At 35.9% G+C, this 16,242-nt stretch overlaps 2 protein-coding genes and 1 non-coding gene across 4 annotated transcripts; 1 reads left to right on the forward strand and 2 right to left on the reverse strand.

Moving 5' to 3' along the window:
• Positions 1-637: 637 nt before the first annotated feature.
• Positions 638-6,366, reverse strand: LOC110423337 (3'-5' exonuclease domain-containing protein). 2 transcript variants are annotated; one of them, XM_021437551.2, is made up of 8 exons: positions 5,962-6,365; positions 5,747-5,875; positions 4,958-5,081; positions 3,366-3,796; positions 3,021-3,097; positions 2,765-2,900; positions 2,418-2,621; positions 638-1,503 (listed from the first exon to the last, which is right to left on the reverse strand). In XM_021437551.2, exons 1-8 carry the CDS (start codon positions 6,325-6,327, stop codon positions 1,444-1,446), a joined length of 1,527 nt encoding a protein of 508 aa, XP_021293226.1. In that variant the 5' UTR covers positions 6,328-6,365; the 3' UTR covers positions 638-1,443. The 2 variants fall into 2 exon arrangements, with proteins under 2 accessions (XP_021293226.1, XP_089641700.1); XM_089785574.1 differs by lacking the exon at positions 638-1,503 and adding an exon at positions 1,529-2,077 and having other exon boundaries at positions 5,962-6,366.
• Positions 6,367-7,069: 703 nt separating this feature from the next.
• ATXR6 (TRITHORAX-RELATED PROTEIN 6) lies at positions 7,070-9,269 on the forward strand. Its single transcript, XM_021435648.1, has 6 exons — positions 7,070-7,402; positions 7,788-7,868; positions 7,978-8,207; positions 8,430-8,530; positions 8,624-8,836; positions 8,939-9,269. The coding sequence occupies exons 1-6, from the start codon at positions 7,117-7,119 to the stop codon at positions 9,096-9,098; spliced, it is 1,071 nt and encodes a 356-aa protein (XP_021291323.1). The 5' UTR covers positions 7,070-7,116; the 3' UTR covers positions 9,099-9,269.
• On the reverse strand, positions 8,289-8,361 carry TRNAR-UCU (transfer RNA arginine (anticodon UCU)). The gene has a single exon. It is a non-coding gene; the product is annotated as a tRNA-Arg (tRNA).
• Positions 9,270-16,242: the final 6,973 nt, after the last annotated feature.

The following is a 16,242-nucleotide window of genomic DNA, read 5'->3' on the forward strand; positions in this document are numbered from 1 at the left end:
AGAGAAGTGGATCCCACTAAGGAAAGCTCTGAGTCAGCCAAGGGAGTTGGAGCACAAAGGGAAAAGAGGGATTGTCGGGAAGAAAGCACAGGCTGCAATGTAGCAAAGAAGTGACAACTCCTAGGGTGGGGAAAGCAAGATATCGTCGCTCAGCCGAAGCAGAAAAACTTAAGAGGAGGTTTTTTCTATGAATAAAGGAGTTCCACAGCCAGAATGGTTCGTTTCAGATTAAATCATCTTTTCTTTGTGACTAGTAGTGTCCCGCAGCGTTTAAACCAAAAAGAACAACAGGTTGAAATGGAGGAAGCATAAAATGTCAGGCAATTGATGGAAATTTGTTCCTCATTACAGCCACAGGAAGACAATGGCTTTTCACTTTATCAACCTTTTATTGTTTTTAGACAAGTAACTGAGGCTCTTTATCTTGATCAGGATAGACAATTAAGGTATAAACATTATGGTAATACTGTTTTTCATATTGTTTTTGTCGTATCCGTAACTGAAATATCATTATATTAATATATTTATAAAATATTTCCTTTTTCTTTCCATAAAAAATATTTAAATTATAACATTAACACATTTCAACAAATTCAAATTAACAAAAAATTAATTTTTTTGACAAATTAATCTGATGAAAGAACAGTGGCGGCAGTTGTACACAAAAACTAAATTTTAAGAACCTTTGCTACAGAAAAGGGCGAAAGCCAAGGTAACAGAAAGCCGTGTGGCGCCCAAGCGAATTGGCTGCGGCGGCGGCTCGAAATCCAACTCGACGCTTCCAGTGTGCCCGAGAGCTAGGAGCAGGCGAAACGTGTCCATGACGTAAGCCGTTGCTAAGAGAGCGAAGAATAATGTTTTTTGGGTCGGGGGGGGGAACGGGATGGGTCCCATTCGGGACGCACGTGCCTGGTCTGCAATGGCAAAAGGCAAAGTAAAGAAAGAATTTGCCGTAGCCGTTGGATGAAACCGATGATTGGTGACAATTGAAATCACCTTTATCGAACGGACGTCGCGTGATAATACGACGACGTTGATATCTCTCCTCAGTGTGCAATGCGTCACACGCCAATACAAAGAGCAGAATGCCACCAGAGCGAGCTCAGAGTGAGTTTTAGAGGATTTTGCCTTTTCACACTATTTCTCCGAAGAATCTGCTCGTCCTAACATTTGGCACGTGTTGAGCACGAGCTTCTTTTTCAATGGTCCCACTACTTGTCTTGGTCAAACTTCGGTCGGGTCGGTGCATCGCTAATTCATAGTTTTAATAGTTGTAAAATTAGATAACGATGGAAAGGGCTTAGTACTATAGAAGCATTTCTGGGAAAAAAAATGCAGGGAAATATAACTCTGAGCTTAAACACTCTATTAAAGTCTAGTACAAACAATATCGATAGGATGATATTATCATAGAGCAAAGAGTTCTTTTTCCCAAGGTCTGAGTCAGTCGTTCAATTTGCAAACATCGATGAACTTCTGAACAGCATTGTGGTACTGGGTTCCCTGTAATAACCAAACAACAGTTATAACTTACAAGCATGCTAGTAAAGTAGGCTGCTAGAGATCTATCCATGCAATGGAAGACACCAGATTTTCAGGACATTATTATAGTTTTCGAACAAAGGTACGTCATAGGATGACAATGTTTTAATTCAAGCGAGGGCAGATATATTTGGGCCACCACCTATCTATACAGGGCATAGAACCGAGTTGCCATCATAATGTAGAGATCAATGATTAACCTAAAGAAACCCCCCATAAAGATCTCAAGGGAGAACCTCTATTCCTTTTTGACTTTTCATTGGAATGGTGATGCGGATGTGGACCTCTGTTTTAATAGGGTGTACCAGAAAAGCCAACCCTCTAGATGACCCGCTTCCCCGTGTTAGCACATGGAGAGATCCAGCCCCAAACTCACAATTATTCTTTCGAATCAATATGCCGTGGTTTTAGTCTGGAGAGACTGACGAGCAGGTCACGAGCAACCACACTAGTCCCTTTGAAACAAGGGACCAATAAGAGAAGGATGACATAGTAAATCTACAGCAGATTAGTTTTCTCAGGAACTGAAACCTACCTGACATTTTGAAGGATTGTCTGATTAATAAAATTTGTCATCAGTGTCAATGAAGCTTTAATTCAGGATGAGGATACTATGAGAACAAGCTAAGGCCATGGAAGTCCCAAGTTCAAATATACCCCCACGCCCACATTTAATGGTGCAATGCTAGCTATTAAGAGTATGAAGTAATTGGGTGATTAAATCATCATAAGAATTGAGGTCATTTGATGCGGCTGAAGTCATTGGTAGTGGGGGTGGGTTTAGATAGAGATCCAGGATTCAAGCCTTATAGTTTGTGCTCTGTGTTAGCAAAGAAACTCATTTTAAAGACCAAGGAAAAGAAGCAAGAAACTACCTCCCAGTAAAGTTGGTTGCAGTCCATGCATTGCCAAAATTCTAAATTTTTGTCAAACAAGCAGTTCGGAATTCTTTGGAAGCCCTTCGCAGCTTCAATGGCCTCTTCTGTTGTCAGCGGCTTCTGAATAAATCTCCCATTGCATTTGGTGCACCTCGACATTAGCTGATCCTCACTAATTTTCAATTGGAAAATCTCAATTACCTGCAAAATGTTTCATGAATTTTAGGCCTCGTACATTTTATCCTCTTAATTTTATTTTGGCCTCCATAAACCTGTTTATATTTTGGCCTCAAAAGACCAAGTTGAACTTCCAGGAAAAAAACTCCTTATGACTGCATGCACACCTCAATTAGCTGTTCATTTTTCAGAAGATTCTTCACCCTATATATTTGATTCTTTAGCAGATACTGGTGTCTCAATAGCTTGGCATCTCTTGTCAAAAGCACTCTCTTCTCTTTGTAAGCTTGATCTATTAGCTCCCTAAAAGCAAGAAGAATTTGATTAAAAAGTTAATACTTCCTTGCTATTATATGTTCAAAAAAGTACCCAAAAAATGTCCAGAAATATAACACAAAAACATAAAGCAACATAGAGGAAAACCTGGGTTCTGGCTTTTTGGAAAGTGGAATCGCAGCATCTACACCAACACAACGTAGATGTTTCGCCAAGCCTTCAACCTAAATAAGTATTTTGTTACACTCCCACCAACACTATAAACAGTAATAATACAGACTTTACATTATCCTGTAGTGTTAATTCGAAGGAGTCCTCGAATAAAACTAAATTGCAGATAGTGAAAGAAGGAAGAGAGAAATTTATTGCAGGCCACTACTAATACGACAGTCTTACATGCAACAAATCTTTGTTTTGGATTCAGTCAAGATCTAAACGCCTCCATAGATAAAGGAAAAAGAACAATAATGTGCAATTAAGCACTTTACATACCATCACATCACACAAAAACTTTGGCCATCCATCACCCCCCAAGGATATATCCCATGGTGGGAGGCCTTCCCAGTCACCAGAACTATCTAGCTGGTTTTTTTTGCAAGCAGCAACCACTGAGGACCGCTTTTTTCCATTCTTTCTGGAAGTTTTCGGCTTTCTATCAGATTCACGCAACAAAAGTTTTTCGCCATATTTTCTTACTATCTTCCAGAGGGATTCATCCATAGGCTTAGTTTTTCTGATTACCTCCAGTCCCCTGGCTATTCTTCCACAATCTTCAGAAGATGCAGTAGCCTGGACAATATCCAGCGCATTGCAAAATTTGGTCCCAACTAGCTTATTGTCACCATCAGGCATCTGAAAAATATCCTTCAGTCCTAAACTCAAATTAAATTCATGCAGTTCCTTGACATCATTACACGATTTCCCTGAAATAGAAGGCAGTCCAGATATTTTCGGCCTAACTCATAAGATAATTCAGGCAACTGATAAGCCAATAAGAATCTCATGGAAGTAACAATAACAGATGCCCTGTTCATAAAGATGTTCAAGTAATAAACTTGATTTGCCACTTATAATGCTCAATAAATGGAAGGGCAGTAATGTAAACAACTTGAACCTTTGTAATCAAAGGAGATGCAAGGTATGGAGTACACCAATATGGTTGTAGCAAACAGAGAGAAAATTCCATCTCAAAGGGGAAGAAATAATGCACAGCGTCCAGAAAAAGTTGTCTGAAACTCTAACATAATAAGATGCAAATATTAATTTGCTTCATTGGACCATAATCACAAAAGCAAGAGATGAAGAGAATTTCTGTTGGCAAGGGGAAGCTGTATATATCACCAACATGCAGAGTGCTCTATCATGACAAATAGAACATATATTATATAATAAAATTTAAAAATATTGTTTAACCCTTGCATCTTATTCGTGTATGACTAATTTTCTTTTCTTTGACTGATCCCTAATTGCAGAAGAAGTTTCAGAAAGATTATTTTGAGAGAAGTAAGTCTGCTTTCAATGCCTTTGAGAACAATATGTCTGAACGACCATGTAAACATTCAGATATCAATGATGCAAAATATTTTAAAATTCAAATCCATCAAATTGCCAAATCATAAATCACAGAGTAATGCAGAAATTTGATTTTATAAGCATCTCTTAGTTTTATATTTTGTAAACCAAACTAAAATCACAGGACATATGGAAAATAATTTAGAAACCATATATCCATTCATATAATTCCCACCTGCAGCAAAGTCTGCAATACCCGAAATCATATGAATGAAGTAATGACAAATTACAAGAGGTAACATGCTATGTGGTTTGTCAATAGATGCACACGCACATGTCCTAAAAGATAGCTATCACAGCGAGAATTCTATGGAGAGTAAACTCAGAGGAAAAACTAGGTCTAGCTTTCTTAAATGTCAAATAGCTGGAAAGGATGAAAAGTATTCTAAAGGAGTGATTTTCTGAGGTACAACAAAAACAAACATTTTAAAGACACAGCAATTTTAGCCTAAAATTTTGCACAAGAAATCTGATCACGATCTACAGATTCCAAATTCAGAGATAGTTTTCACCTTCTTTGACAACCTTGGCCTGGAAGATTTTGAATATTTCAAGCAAGCAGTGTGCATCTGTAGCGGCATATCTTAGCTGCTCTTCTGTAAGAGGACGACGGGACCAATCACTACATTGAAGTTCCTAAAAAGGATTCGTATATTACATTAACAAATTGCTAAAACAACTTGGAATAATTGCCACATAATCATATAGGAACTACAGAACCTAATAATTGACTCTCCAAAAGCTACCAATTTTAGTGGCTAATTCCTACGCACAAATTAGATGCAGGTTAAACAAATGAGTTCCATTGGAAAGAGAGTGAGAGACTCCTACACCTAACCAATAAAAGAGAAAAAGGAAACAAGGAACCAAATTGTTACCACCACCGTGGATATTGAAAGTAGAAAACTTATCATTTTATATCCTGATCTTTCACTGATTTTCAGGAATTGTTCTAAAATATAAAAAACCCTCATAATGAAGAGTTTTAGGAAATCAGATCTCATCTTTTTCATTCATTATCATCACTCTCCTTGCAGCCAGTACTAGGATATCCCCTATCACTCATTTCCTCGCACATAATTATATTAGTGAGAGCTAGTAAACACCCACTAAAACATAGATATTTCAGTGGCATTATATCGAAATTAAACTAGGAAAATATTGAATTATCTTGAATTGACAAATGACAACACATATCAAAGTTACAAAAGTACAAAACCAATAGATTTCTCAACTTAACAAATATTATCAACCCATAACATTTAATAATGAATGGAAACTTGGGTGTCAAAAACACATACCTTGGAAAGAGAAATACCCAACACTTCTTCACATATAGCTGACAAACTCTTTGTATCCTTTGATACCTTCTTTCCTTGTTTATGTTGCAAAAACTTGTGCATGTTCGTGATGTCCAAATAGGGCTCCACCTATTCACCATTGTTAGACAAAATCTTAGCACAATATTACGGTGAAAATTTGACTGACCATTCTTTTTTTGTAAAGAAAACCTTACTTTATCAAAGCCAGGATCACATCCTTCAGCACCAAAAGTGGAAGACAAGAAAATCAAATCTTGCTTGAACTTAAACCCCAATTTCAATATATCTGGTGAAACAAACACGTCCTTTAACAATTCCCATATCGAAGGTAAGGGAATTGACACGAGGTCGAGCAAGAAGACCACCGACTCGTCCCACTCGGCCGGGTCGTCGCCGAGTTGACACGCGAGTTGGAGGAGGGCGACTGTGGGGAAAGTGGACCGTTGGGACCGAATGGGTTTCCATTCGGCGTCGAGCCCGATGAGGGTGGAACGAGAGAGGGCCCGAGTCAGGTGAGTGAACTCGTCCGAGTCTATCGAGGAGACCAGGTGCGCATCCATTGTAAAGAGAAATTCTAATGGATTGTGCAAAATTTAGATGGGGTTGTTTCTTTTAGAGCCTTGGGTTCTTGATCTTTTGGGCCCTCATAATATAAATTGGGCTTTGCTTTATTTCGCTTTCCAAATTTACTAATTATATTGTATATATTTATATTTTTAAGTTAAAAATATTATTATTTTTTATAGACTGTCAATTTATGTTCTATCATTTGATCACAGAATATTTTATGCAAAATTTTTTTAAAAAAATTATAAATATTTATTTTTGAATATTCTAAACTTTTGAATTTATTTATCAATAAAATTATAACATTTTATTAAGTGATAATATAAAATAATGATACATTTATAATGAAACAAATATAAATTTTGTTAAATTATTATAAATACTTAAAAGTTCATCTAAGGTGGGACATAGTCATCTGATTAGATTATAACTGGCGCCGGGAAACTAATTACATCAAAAGCGTTCATTGTCTTAAGATCGATCCAGCCGAGGTCTGCTAATCCGACGGTTGATAATGAAAAAGGACTTGATTGGAATACATCGTACTACACAGGAGCTAATCCCGGACACAGAAAGAAGGCCACGTGGCAAATTACGTTTCACCGTCCAAAACCAAAGGATGGCGCGGAAACCCTTTCCCGCGAAACCAAAATCAGCGCGCGAAATCAGCTAATTGGTTCGTCCCTTATAAGCCACCGCCCAAAGCGAAATAACAGGAAAAATCGGTAAGTTCTTCTTAAAGTCCCCCCGTTTTCTAGCTCACCCTTTGTCTTCCCTTATCAATGGCGGTGGCTTCGTCGACGACGATGAAGAAGACAGCGATGGTTCTGAGGCGTAGAACTCAAGCTCCGAAGCGTTACTCCGATACTATATTCGGAGATGAGGATGACTTGGATTTCGAGGACGTTAGCTGCCAGAGATGCGGGTCTGGTGATTTTGGATCAAAGCTTTTGTTGTGCGACAAGTGCGATAAGGGGTATCATATATTTTGCCTTAGACCCATTCTTGTTTCGATTCCCAAAGGCGCTTGGTTCTGTCCCTCTTGCTCCAACATCAAGAAACCCCAATGTATGGTTTCTCTGCCCTCAATCTATGGTTTCTTTTTTTAGGGTTTTAACTTTTGATATAAACATAAAATTGAAATACTTTAGTTGTCAATTTTCAAAATGTGAAGACAGTGAAACATGTAAAGATTGTTTAGCTAGTTTAATGATTGATATGTGTTTTCTTTTGTTGGATTTTAATCTCTTTTGGATGGTAGAATGAAATTGGAATGTATTATTTCAGCAAAGTTAAACCATTCGTGCATTAAATCCTCTAGACACAAAAATATTGATGTGGAATTGCTATTTACTTGCATTTTACATCAAAGTGGAGAAGTCAGCGTTTGGCCATTCGTATTTTAATTTTCCCCAAACTCTCATTAATTACTGGCATCTTTCATTATATACAGTGTTTCCTTTGGTTCAAACCAAGATTGTTGATTTCTTTCGGATTCGAAGGTTGCTTGAATCTACAGAAAGGCTAAGTCAAAGTAAGTAGCAAAATTAAATGATTTGCCCCATTATTCTTTCATAGGTTTATAAAATTCTTTGACAGGTTGAGATTAACCGAAAAGTAATTGTTTTGCTTGTTGTACTTAGGCAACATCAAAAAGAGAAAGAGAGCTAGTGGGTTAGCCATGCCTAAAAAAAAACGGAAATTGCTAGCATTTAATCCGACAGAAGACCCTCAAAGGAGATTGGAACAAATGGCATCATTGGCAACAGCATTGGAGGCCTCTGGGACTGAGTACAGTAATGAGCTCACCTACAGGCCTGGCATGGCACCAAGGTCAGCTAATTCTGCAGCTCTTGAGAAGGGAGGAATGCAGGTAATGACAAGTTTTCACTCCTTTCAACTAGTTTTAATTAAACACTTAAAATTTCCGTCATGAGAAAGTAGAATATTATAGCACACCCAGTGGGACTCGAACCCACAATCGCCTGATTAGAAGTCAGGCGCCTTATCCATTAGGCCATGGGTGCTTCTTGTTATGCAATTAACATCATCACCTTTTATACGGCAGCCTTAATTTTGATGAATCGCATTACAGGTTCTACCAAAAGAAGATATAGAGTCCTTAAATTTGTGCAAGAGGATGATGGAAGAGGGGGAATGCCCTCCTCTCATGGTTGTTTTTGATCCTGTGGAAGGGTATGTAAAATGTTAATACATGCATCATCATTTTAGTACACTATTATGTACATTTAGATTCTGAGCTGGGAATTGTTATTTGATTTTTGGCAGGTTCACTGTACAGGCTGATAGATATATAAAAGATTTAACTATAATTACAGAATATGTAGGAGATGTTGATTACTTGAATAACCGTGAACATGACGATGGAGATAGCATGATGACCCTGCTTCATGCATCAAATCCTTCAAAAAGCCTTGTTATTTGTCCTGACAAGCGTGGCAACATTGCCCGGTTTGTAAATGGCATCAACAACTTCTCACCGTAAGTTCATCTTCTACATTTTTTCTCTTCTCTAGCTTGTTCAAATGTAAGAAACTGATCTTATGTAATATAAAAATGATTGTTATATATTTTTTAATGCAGGGATGGGAAAAAGAAGCAAAATGTAAAATGTGCGAGGTATGATGTCAATGGGGAGTGTCGAGTTTTGCTGATTGCTAACAGGGATATACGGAAAGGAGAAAAATTGTACTATGATTACAATGGGTATGAGCATGAATACCCTACAGAACATTTTGTGTAGCTTTTGCTTTCTCCCTGATTATAGATTCCCATACTAGGATAGAACTGATGGAATTAATTTAAAGTTAGCAAGCTAATTGTATACACATGATTGCTCTTGTCCCTGGTTCAACAGTTCTTTTTGTAACTCATTTAAGCCCTCTTATTGAGGGTTTAACATTCTGTTCAGTAGAGAAATCCAGATTTTGTTCTCTTTCCGGTTACTTTTTCCTTTTTCTTTTGTAAATAAAAAAAATGCGTTTGACCATTTCAGAACATATTATCGGAGGATTGCTCAAAAATCATACTTCAGCAGGCCCTTGTCTTCAAAGGTCAACCTGTTTAGTACCCAAGGCCTATGTTCTGGGCTAGATTTGAATGGTTAAACGTTCATGTTAGAAATGGGCCATTCTTGTTTTGAGGTACAGCGGACTTTCAGTTTTGCTAACCCAATGAGGCTTCAACTTTATGGGGCTTTTTCTTATTAAGTGGGCAGGTGTTGCGCTAATGAAAGAACAATTAATGAATGAGAAAAGGTTCCCGAAACAAGGTGAAAGAATTGAAAAAAAGTGGCTCGCCTCGTCAAAGCTAGTCTCTTCCACGAATCAAATTTGATCAAAGCTCCTCGTCTGTCAGGTGCAGATGCATTATATTACTACGTCTTTCTGATCTAATAAAGAGAAACCTGATGTGATGTAGAATGTTACGTGGGGTGAAGAACTGAAATCCTTGGTTAGAACACCAGCTTGTTGATTTTCTTCTCAACCGAGCACAGCACACTCAGCGACACTACTGCAACTAATCAAGCAATCCAATTAAAACTCTACAGTCGGAAGAGGTCTAACATTAGAAATCACTTTCAGAATTTATCTGCGTTTTAAATAATGATGGTGGTGGACGGTGAGGAAGAAGTCCAAGACTTCAAGTCATGACACATAGGAGTACCAAGTTTGCACAGAAAGCAGCAAGGACAGGGAGTCCCCCAGAAGCCCAGAACACACTCTGCCAACCTTATGATTTTTAATTAAAAGCCTCAGGACCACCCTACTGATTCAGAAATAACAAAAAAAATTAATACTTTAGGGTGGTCCAAGGTTCAGGGGCCTCCAATAAATTTTACAGTAGCTGGCGAAAGCATTCACAGGCTGATGAGAGGGTGAGTGAAAGGAAGGTGTGTGCCGTCAGATTAGTATCTGATGTACCCCCACAGAAAACTGGTCCCATTCCCACTGTTGTTAGTAAATGTGTGACTGCCATCAGATTTGGATCAGATGGCACCCCCACAAAAGGGTGGTCCTGTTCTTTGTTTTCAAGCTGTGAACTGGAAATCTTTATGTACTTTTCTTTGGGTGTTACAAGGTCTAACCCAGGCCAGCAGATAATATCCGTCGCCAGAGATTTTTCGAGGGAAACTCAAATCCCAAGGCAAGGGCTTGAGTTGTTCTCGTCCTAACAGAAATCACAGCGGTCCTGAATAGTACACTACATCAAACCATTATATTAAAGATCCTCGCTACTCTTTTATCCCATTAACTAGTAATTCAATATCAAATTTGCAGGGCTTCCATCAGTTTGTGATATGTTTATCTTTCAACTGCCAATGTTGCTCTCAAAAGAGAAGCGAGTCATTTCTTGCGAATTCAGGGAGACATAGCCGCCAAAAAAGAAACCTTGTTCATGAGACTAGCTTGATGATGATGATGATGATGATGATGAGACTGTATCTTACTTTTTCTCTTTCTAAACTATTACACTTGCTGCAATTCAGAAAGAAGGGAAAAAAAAAAAGGAAAAAAAGCGCAAAAGTCATGCTTAAGACAAAGCGGCAGTGGGTACCCGTAGTTCCATACACCATGCACAGAAATGCAACCATCAAAGACCCACCCACAAGCTTGTTTTGTGGAAACAGTCTGTCTACAACACCACAGCCTTGGTTTTTTTTTTTTCTTTTTGCTATACTCAGTTTCGAAGATGAATGAATACACAGCCGTAGTACTATGCTATGGATGATGAGGGCCATCAGCGCAAATATCTAGCATACCATCAGAATACCTGCTCTGTTGTAATATCCACTTGTGGGTATTCCCTTGCATTTTTTCAGATCCCTTCCTCTTGAAAGCTCTGCGGCTTTGTATGGCTTGGTTTGTTGCATTTTGTGAATGTTCATGAATTTCTACTACACCAACACGTCTCTCAAGATCGATATTGATGGATCTTCTGCTCCCCTTCCTGCTTAAAACTTTCAACTCGTCCGGTGCCAAAATTAAGTCCACTCTATTCCACGATCAACAATTATATATATATATATATATATATATATATATATATAACAGCATAGATATAAAATATCAGTTAATTTTGAAATATTTAAATTTGAACCCTATTAAAATCTAATTATTGTAATCTATTCAAATTCAATTAAAAATCAACATTTAATATCGAAACTCAATTATTAATACTCATAAAAGAACCAAGTCTGAACTCGAATCCAAAATAAAAAATATATTTAAAATCAAATTATATATATATTATTAATGTAAAATAATATAATAAATTAAAATTAACTCATAAAAATAAATTTAAATTTAAATTCACATTTAGAACAATTAATAAATTTTAGATAATATTATATTAACTATAATTAATTTATAAACAAAAAATTATATATAAAACTAAAATTTAATATTAAAACTTATTACTTGTAATAGAATTTAGATAATAAAATAATCCTATGACCACTACTCCAACACATAACCCACCCATGCAGCTTAGCTTTGATGGCATGATAAATGAGGAGAGATAATCAATCAACAACAAGAACTTATTGCTTGAATTTGTTAATTGTTAACCTCGCTGTGGGAATACATGAATCATTAATGAATGATCAAAACAATCAAGAAGATATAATTTCTTTGAGGTAAGAAATCCTATATAATATTAAGATGCATGGGAATATATGGTACTTTCCAGCCCAAAGAAAAATAATCAACAAATATCCATAATTTTTTTTTTCGAGAAAAGAAATCTATAATATGAAAATGGAATCCAAATTATTGAGAAATTATTTAAGCCAACTCCCTTCCTAATAAAATATCTCTTCATTAATTCATTTGAGAATCATAAGAGGAACTTTCCAGCCCAAGGTTTTTCACTTATTGGATATAAGTTAGAGCTACATATAGAACATATAAATTCTTTTTTTTCCCATTCTAAATGATTTTTTGTTTCTGGGTCATACATATAATAACAAAAATATTATAATATCTTTTAATTAAATGTTATATTAATGACAAAATATTTAAAAAAACTCCTAAATATTTTAAAAAAATAAATAAATTTTTATTTTTTATTACATTCAATCAAGTTCTTATATATTTATTTTTCATCAAATAAATTTTTATGAAAAATGTCATTCATCCTTAGTCGAATAGGTCCTTAATTTATATTAAATCTCTACTTTATGTCATGTGAACCGTTTATATAATAGTAATAATTTTTAGGCTTCAAGCAAGTCGTAATTGACATTATTAAATTCAAGACAAATCAATAAACCGTAATCCATTGTACATACCGAAGCCAACTTAGTAAACAATAAAACAGTAACCCTTCATTTTTTAAAGCGAAACTGATTTCATATTTTGCAGTGGTATACAATGAATCCAACAAAGCTTGAGAAATACTACTACTAATTTGTAACATGTAACACCCTTTGGCAGTTTAATAATTCATCATCAAATGTCGGCCAGAACAAATGTATATTGATGGTCATCATGGTAGACTTCAAACTAGCAAAAATAATTGAAAATCCGTTGAAAAAAAAAAAGAAAGAACGAAAGGAGAAAAACACAACTCCCAACATCCTCAAATAATTAATCATTTTTTCAATGATGTCGGCTGCAATTTATGGAGTAATTTAAGGTACTGTTTATGTGGCCTATGTATCCTTTGCATGAACTCATTTTTCTAATAAATAAGAGGAAGAAAGAGGGAGAGGTTCATCGTTTCCTCAACAACCAGACCCTTTTATATCTAACTGCGGCTCTGTTTTGGAGCAAGACTTTAGGATTAGGGGTTTGACATAAACTGGGATTAATGTTAAATATGGGATCGAAAATCCCAAGATTCTTAAATTTTGTCAAGTTGAGGAGATTCTGGTGCTGTTTTAAGTGGAACACGAACAGAACAAAACCACCGATGCCAAACCAGGAACTATAGACATTATTAAGCCTAGAATCTTGGGAAAGCGTGGGGGGTTTTTCCTGAGAATGATTTCTTGCTTAAGAAACAGGCAAACCGGCCCATATACATGAATAATATTATAATTTCTCTTTCTTAGTAAAGTTATATATCTGGAATTATAACTCATGTATATATGCTTATTTCTAATAATATTTTGTAGATCGTTATCATTCAATTTATACGATAATAAAAATTTATTGATTTAAAATAAATTAATTAAGATCTTTATGAGGAATCTCTATGACGAATTGAACACACAGAATAAAGAGTAAAAGGGTAAAAATGCTCCAATCTTATAGCTAGGTGTGTCAAGCTGAACTAAGCTAATAAAATCTTCATTGCAGACCCATATAGTGATAAACATAAGGTCTTGATTGGCTTTGGAATTTTCCAGATCAGAAGGGTACGTAAATAATTAAATATATATTTTCCGTAAAGTCATGCATGTAAGTGTGGGTGTGTGCTGGTGCACCAACTTTGGTTTTGGCCAGTTTTGTGGTTACCAAAACCCATAAATGACAAGTTGTAGTAGTATTGCATGCCACGTGGCACTCATGTGCACGAAAGCAAGGATCCCAATTCCCAACCCAGAGACTTTGGCTACATATATTCTCTTGGCAAGCTTTGCATAAATCATGGAAGCCTGTTTTTCATTTTTAAGTATGCAAATCTTTTTCTTAAAGTAATTAATTTGCTCATGCATGACGCTGGTTAAGAGAAAACGTGTTAGTGATTTTGCTCTTATATAGGAGCTTCTCTTTTTTAACTAATACATTAGAAACCTTTGCGACTTTTTAAGAATCAGATTGCATTGTTTATAGTAGTTCTAGCTGGTTTATTATAAGTTTCCCAACCTCGATGCGACCACATGAATGTACATTACCAATGGGCCTTACACCATACACACACGCACACACAATGTTATAATAATAAAATAAAATTGACTTGGAATAAAACCATTGATGGTATCTTGGACAAGCTATGCCCAGCCAAATCATTCAAAAAGAACAAGTTTAATTCTAGTTGAAATCTCCTTAAATTTAAACAAGTAATGTTATAGCTCAAATAAAGCTGTCAAAGTGCATTAATTGTTCTCCAATTAGCAACAGATGGATGCATTATTTTAACTTATACTCCCAATCTCTAGTAACAGATCATGGATACCCCCCCTCTTTCTCTCTCTCTCTCTGCATTGGGATTTTTTTAATACAAAAAAAGAATGAGTTTGTAAGGTTAATGCATCTAACTATTAGTATAATAATATTTAAGCATCTGATCATCTTAGCCTTCAAAATAAGGTCTTACAGCAAAGTACAGGTAGCAACTGAATTGGGTTCTCTTTGATCTTCTACTCCAAAATAGCAATTCATGGTTAATGTAATCTACTACTTTCCCCCTCTTTTCGTTTCACAAAAGAATTCCATTGCAAATTTGCAATTATTGTTGGTTAAAAAAAAAGGGGGGGAGGGGGTTCTAAATCAATAATTAATCCTGTAGATTTTGACTTGCCTATTCCCCTATTTATATCGTGAACAAAGAGTTGTTCTTTTATTGGTACAAGTATGATACTGAGAGTTTGAAAAGATAAGAAAAGGGGGGGGGTTTTGATGGGAAAGGGTAGATTCAGAAGTACGTTGAACCTTGTATATAATTAGTGTTTTCTTGTCGTTAGAATTAGTGTGTCCTCGATTGCCAAACTTCCCTTTTTCACTTTGCTTTTTGAGTAATCAAGTCTTTTAAGGGAAAGGTAGATGTAGAATTAACTGAACCATTGTCTAGTTTCTGTCGTCTTGTCTTAGTAATGGGGTGTCCTTCATTACCAAGCTCCTTAATTTCTTACTTTGTTGTCCAAATAATAATTACCAATAATGAAAGTCGAAGCCCTTTCAGCAAGTATCTCCCTGTGCAACAAGACAATGACTTAAGCACTTCCAAATTAAAATAATGGCAACGTTCAACACTCATCAAACCAACTTATGTGAAATGTTTGATCAATTAGACAAACAAGGGTAACTTTTGCCTTTTTCTGACTTTTTTTTAGGGTTTTGTATGTCTTTGATGGACACAAAAGAACCCTGCTAAAGTTGACCTAAAATATTAGGTTAACTTGTTTCAAGAATCTGATTTTGAGTAAATTTACCTTTAACTTTATCATTCATTAAATTTCAATTATTATTGAAGAGAATAATAGTCCAATATTGTTGCGCCAACAACACACAATAATCAGAAATCATACTTCAATTATCAAACGAATCACATTATTTTTACTTGAAAAATAAAATAAAATAAAATAATTAAAAAAATTCCTCCACCACAATTCAATTATTAGGAATATAGCACATAATGTTTGTTGAGATGGGGCCCAATTTGAAGTTGCACATATAGAATGATTGAAAAGCTACACATTTGATGGGCAAAGGCAGAAGAACCCGTGGCCTATTAAGGAATCAGACATCTTTGACTCGTCAGTGAATCATGCTAAGTGGAAATACAAGAAAATGTCTAGGGTTTATTATATTTGTCGAGACAAAAATGCCCATGCCCACCCCCGGCTAATTGCTCGAGGGGTCAATTTTGAGCTAGGAGAGGAAGCCTGCCATTGTTCACCGACTTTCAAACCCTATTAAATTGAGTGAGATTGAAAACAACAGAGGAGTCATGGATCAAACTTTTTGCCGGTCCGCCAGGCTCCTAGCTCACTATTGACGTGCCCATATCGGATTATCACTAACTTTTCCATTTTTAGCTCTTTTTAAATTTGAATACTTCTTTTTCTTTTTCTTTTTAACATATAATTTTTCCAATTTCGTTAATATTATGATTCTTCTTATGTCAATAGTGAAGAGCTTTGAGTTTCAACGGCCAGATATTCCACTGAACATTTCTCATATATTGAACATATTTAGTAACTATTTGCGTTCAAACTA

Source organism: Theobroma umbraticum, unplaced genomic scaffold (assembly GCF_002168275.2).
Source record: "Theobroma umbraticum cultivar Fairchild unplaced genomic scaffold, ASM216827v3 scaffold_30.0, whole genome shotgun sequence".
Classification (NCBI taxonomy): Eukaryota; Viridiplantae; Streptophyta; class Magnoliopsida; order Malvales; family Malvaceae; genus Theobroma; species Theobroma umbraticum.

Excerpts from the sequence above, each read along its gene's own strand:
- ATXR6 (XM_021435648.1), top strand. The coding sequence starts at position 7,117 with ATGGCGGTGGCTTCGTCGACGACGATGAAGAAGACAGCGATGGTTCTG. Across the intron at positions 7,403-7,787 it reads CAACATCAAGAAACCCCAAT|TGTTTCCTTTGGTTCAAACC; the intron begins GTATGGTTTCTC and ends CATTATATACAG. Across the intron at positions 8,208-8,429 it reads TTGAGAAGGGAGGAATGCAG|GTTCTACCAAAAGAAGATAT; the intron begins GTAATGACAAGT and ends ATCGCATTACAG.
- LOC110423337 (XM_021437551.2), bottom strand. The coding sequence starts at position 6,327 with ATGGATGCGCACCTGGTCTCCTCGATAGACTCGGACGAGTTCACTCAC. Across the intron at positions 3,098-3,365 it reads AGTTTTTGTGTGATGTGATG|GTTGAAGGCTTGGCGAAACA; the intron begins GTATGTAAAGTG and ends ATACTTATTTAG. Across the intron at positions 2,901-3,020 it reads TCCAAAAAGCCAGAACCCAG|GGAGCTAATAGATCAAGCTT; the intron begins GTTTTCCTCTAT and ends TCTTGCTTTTAG.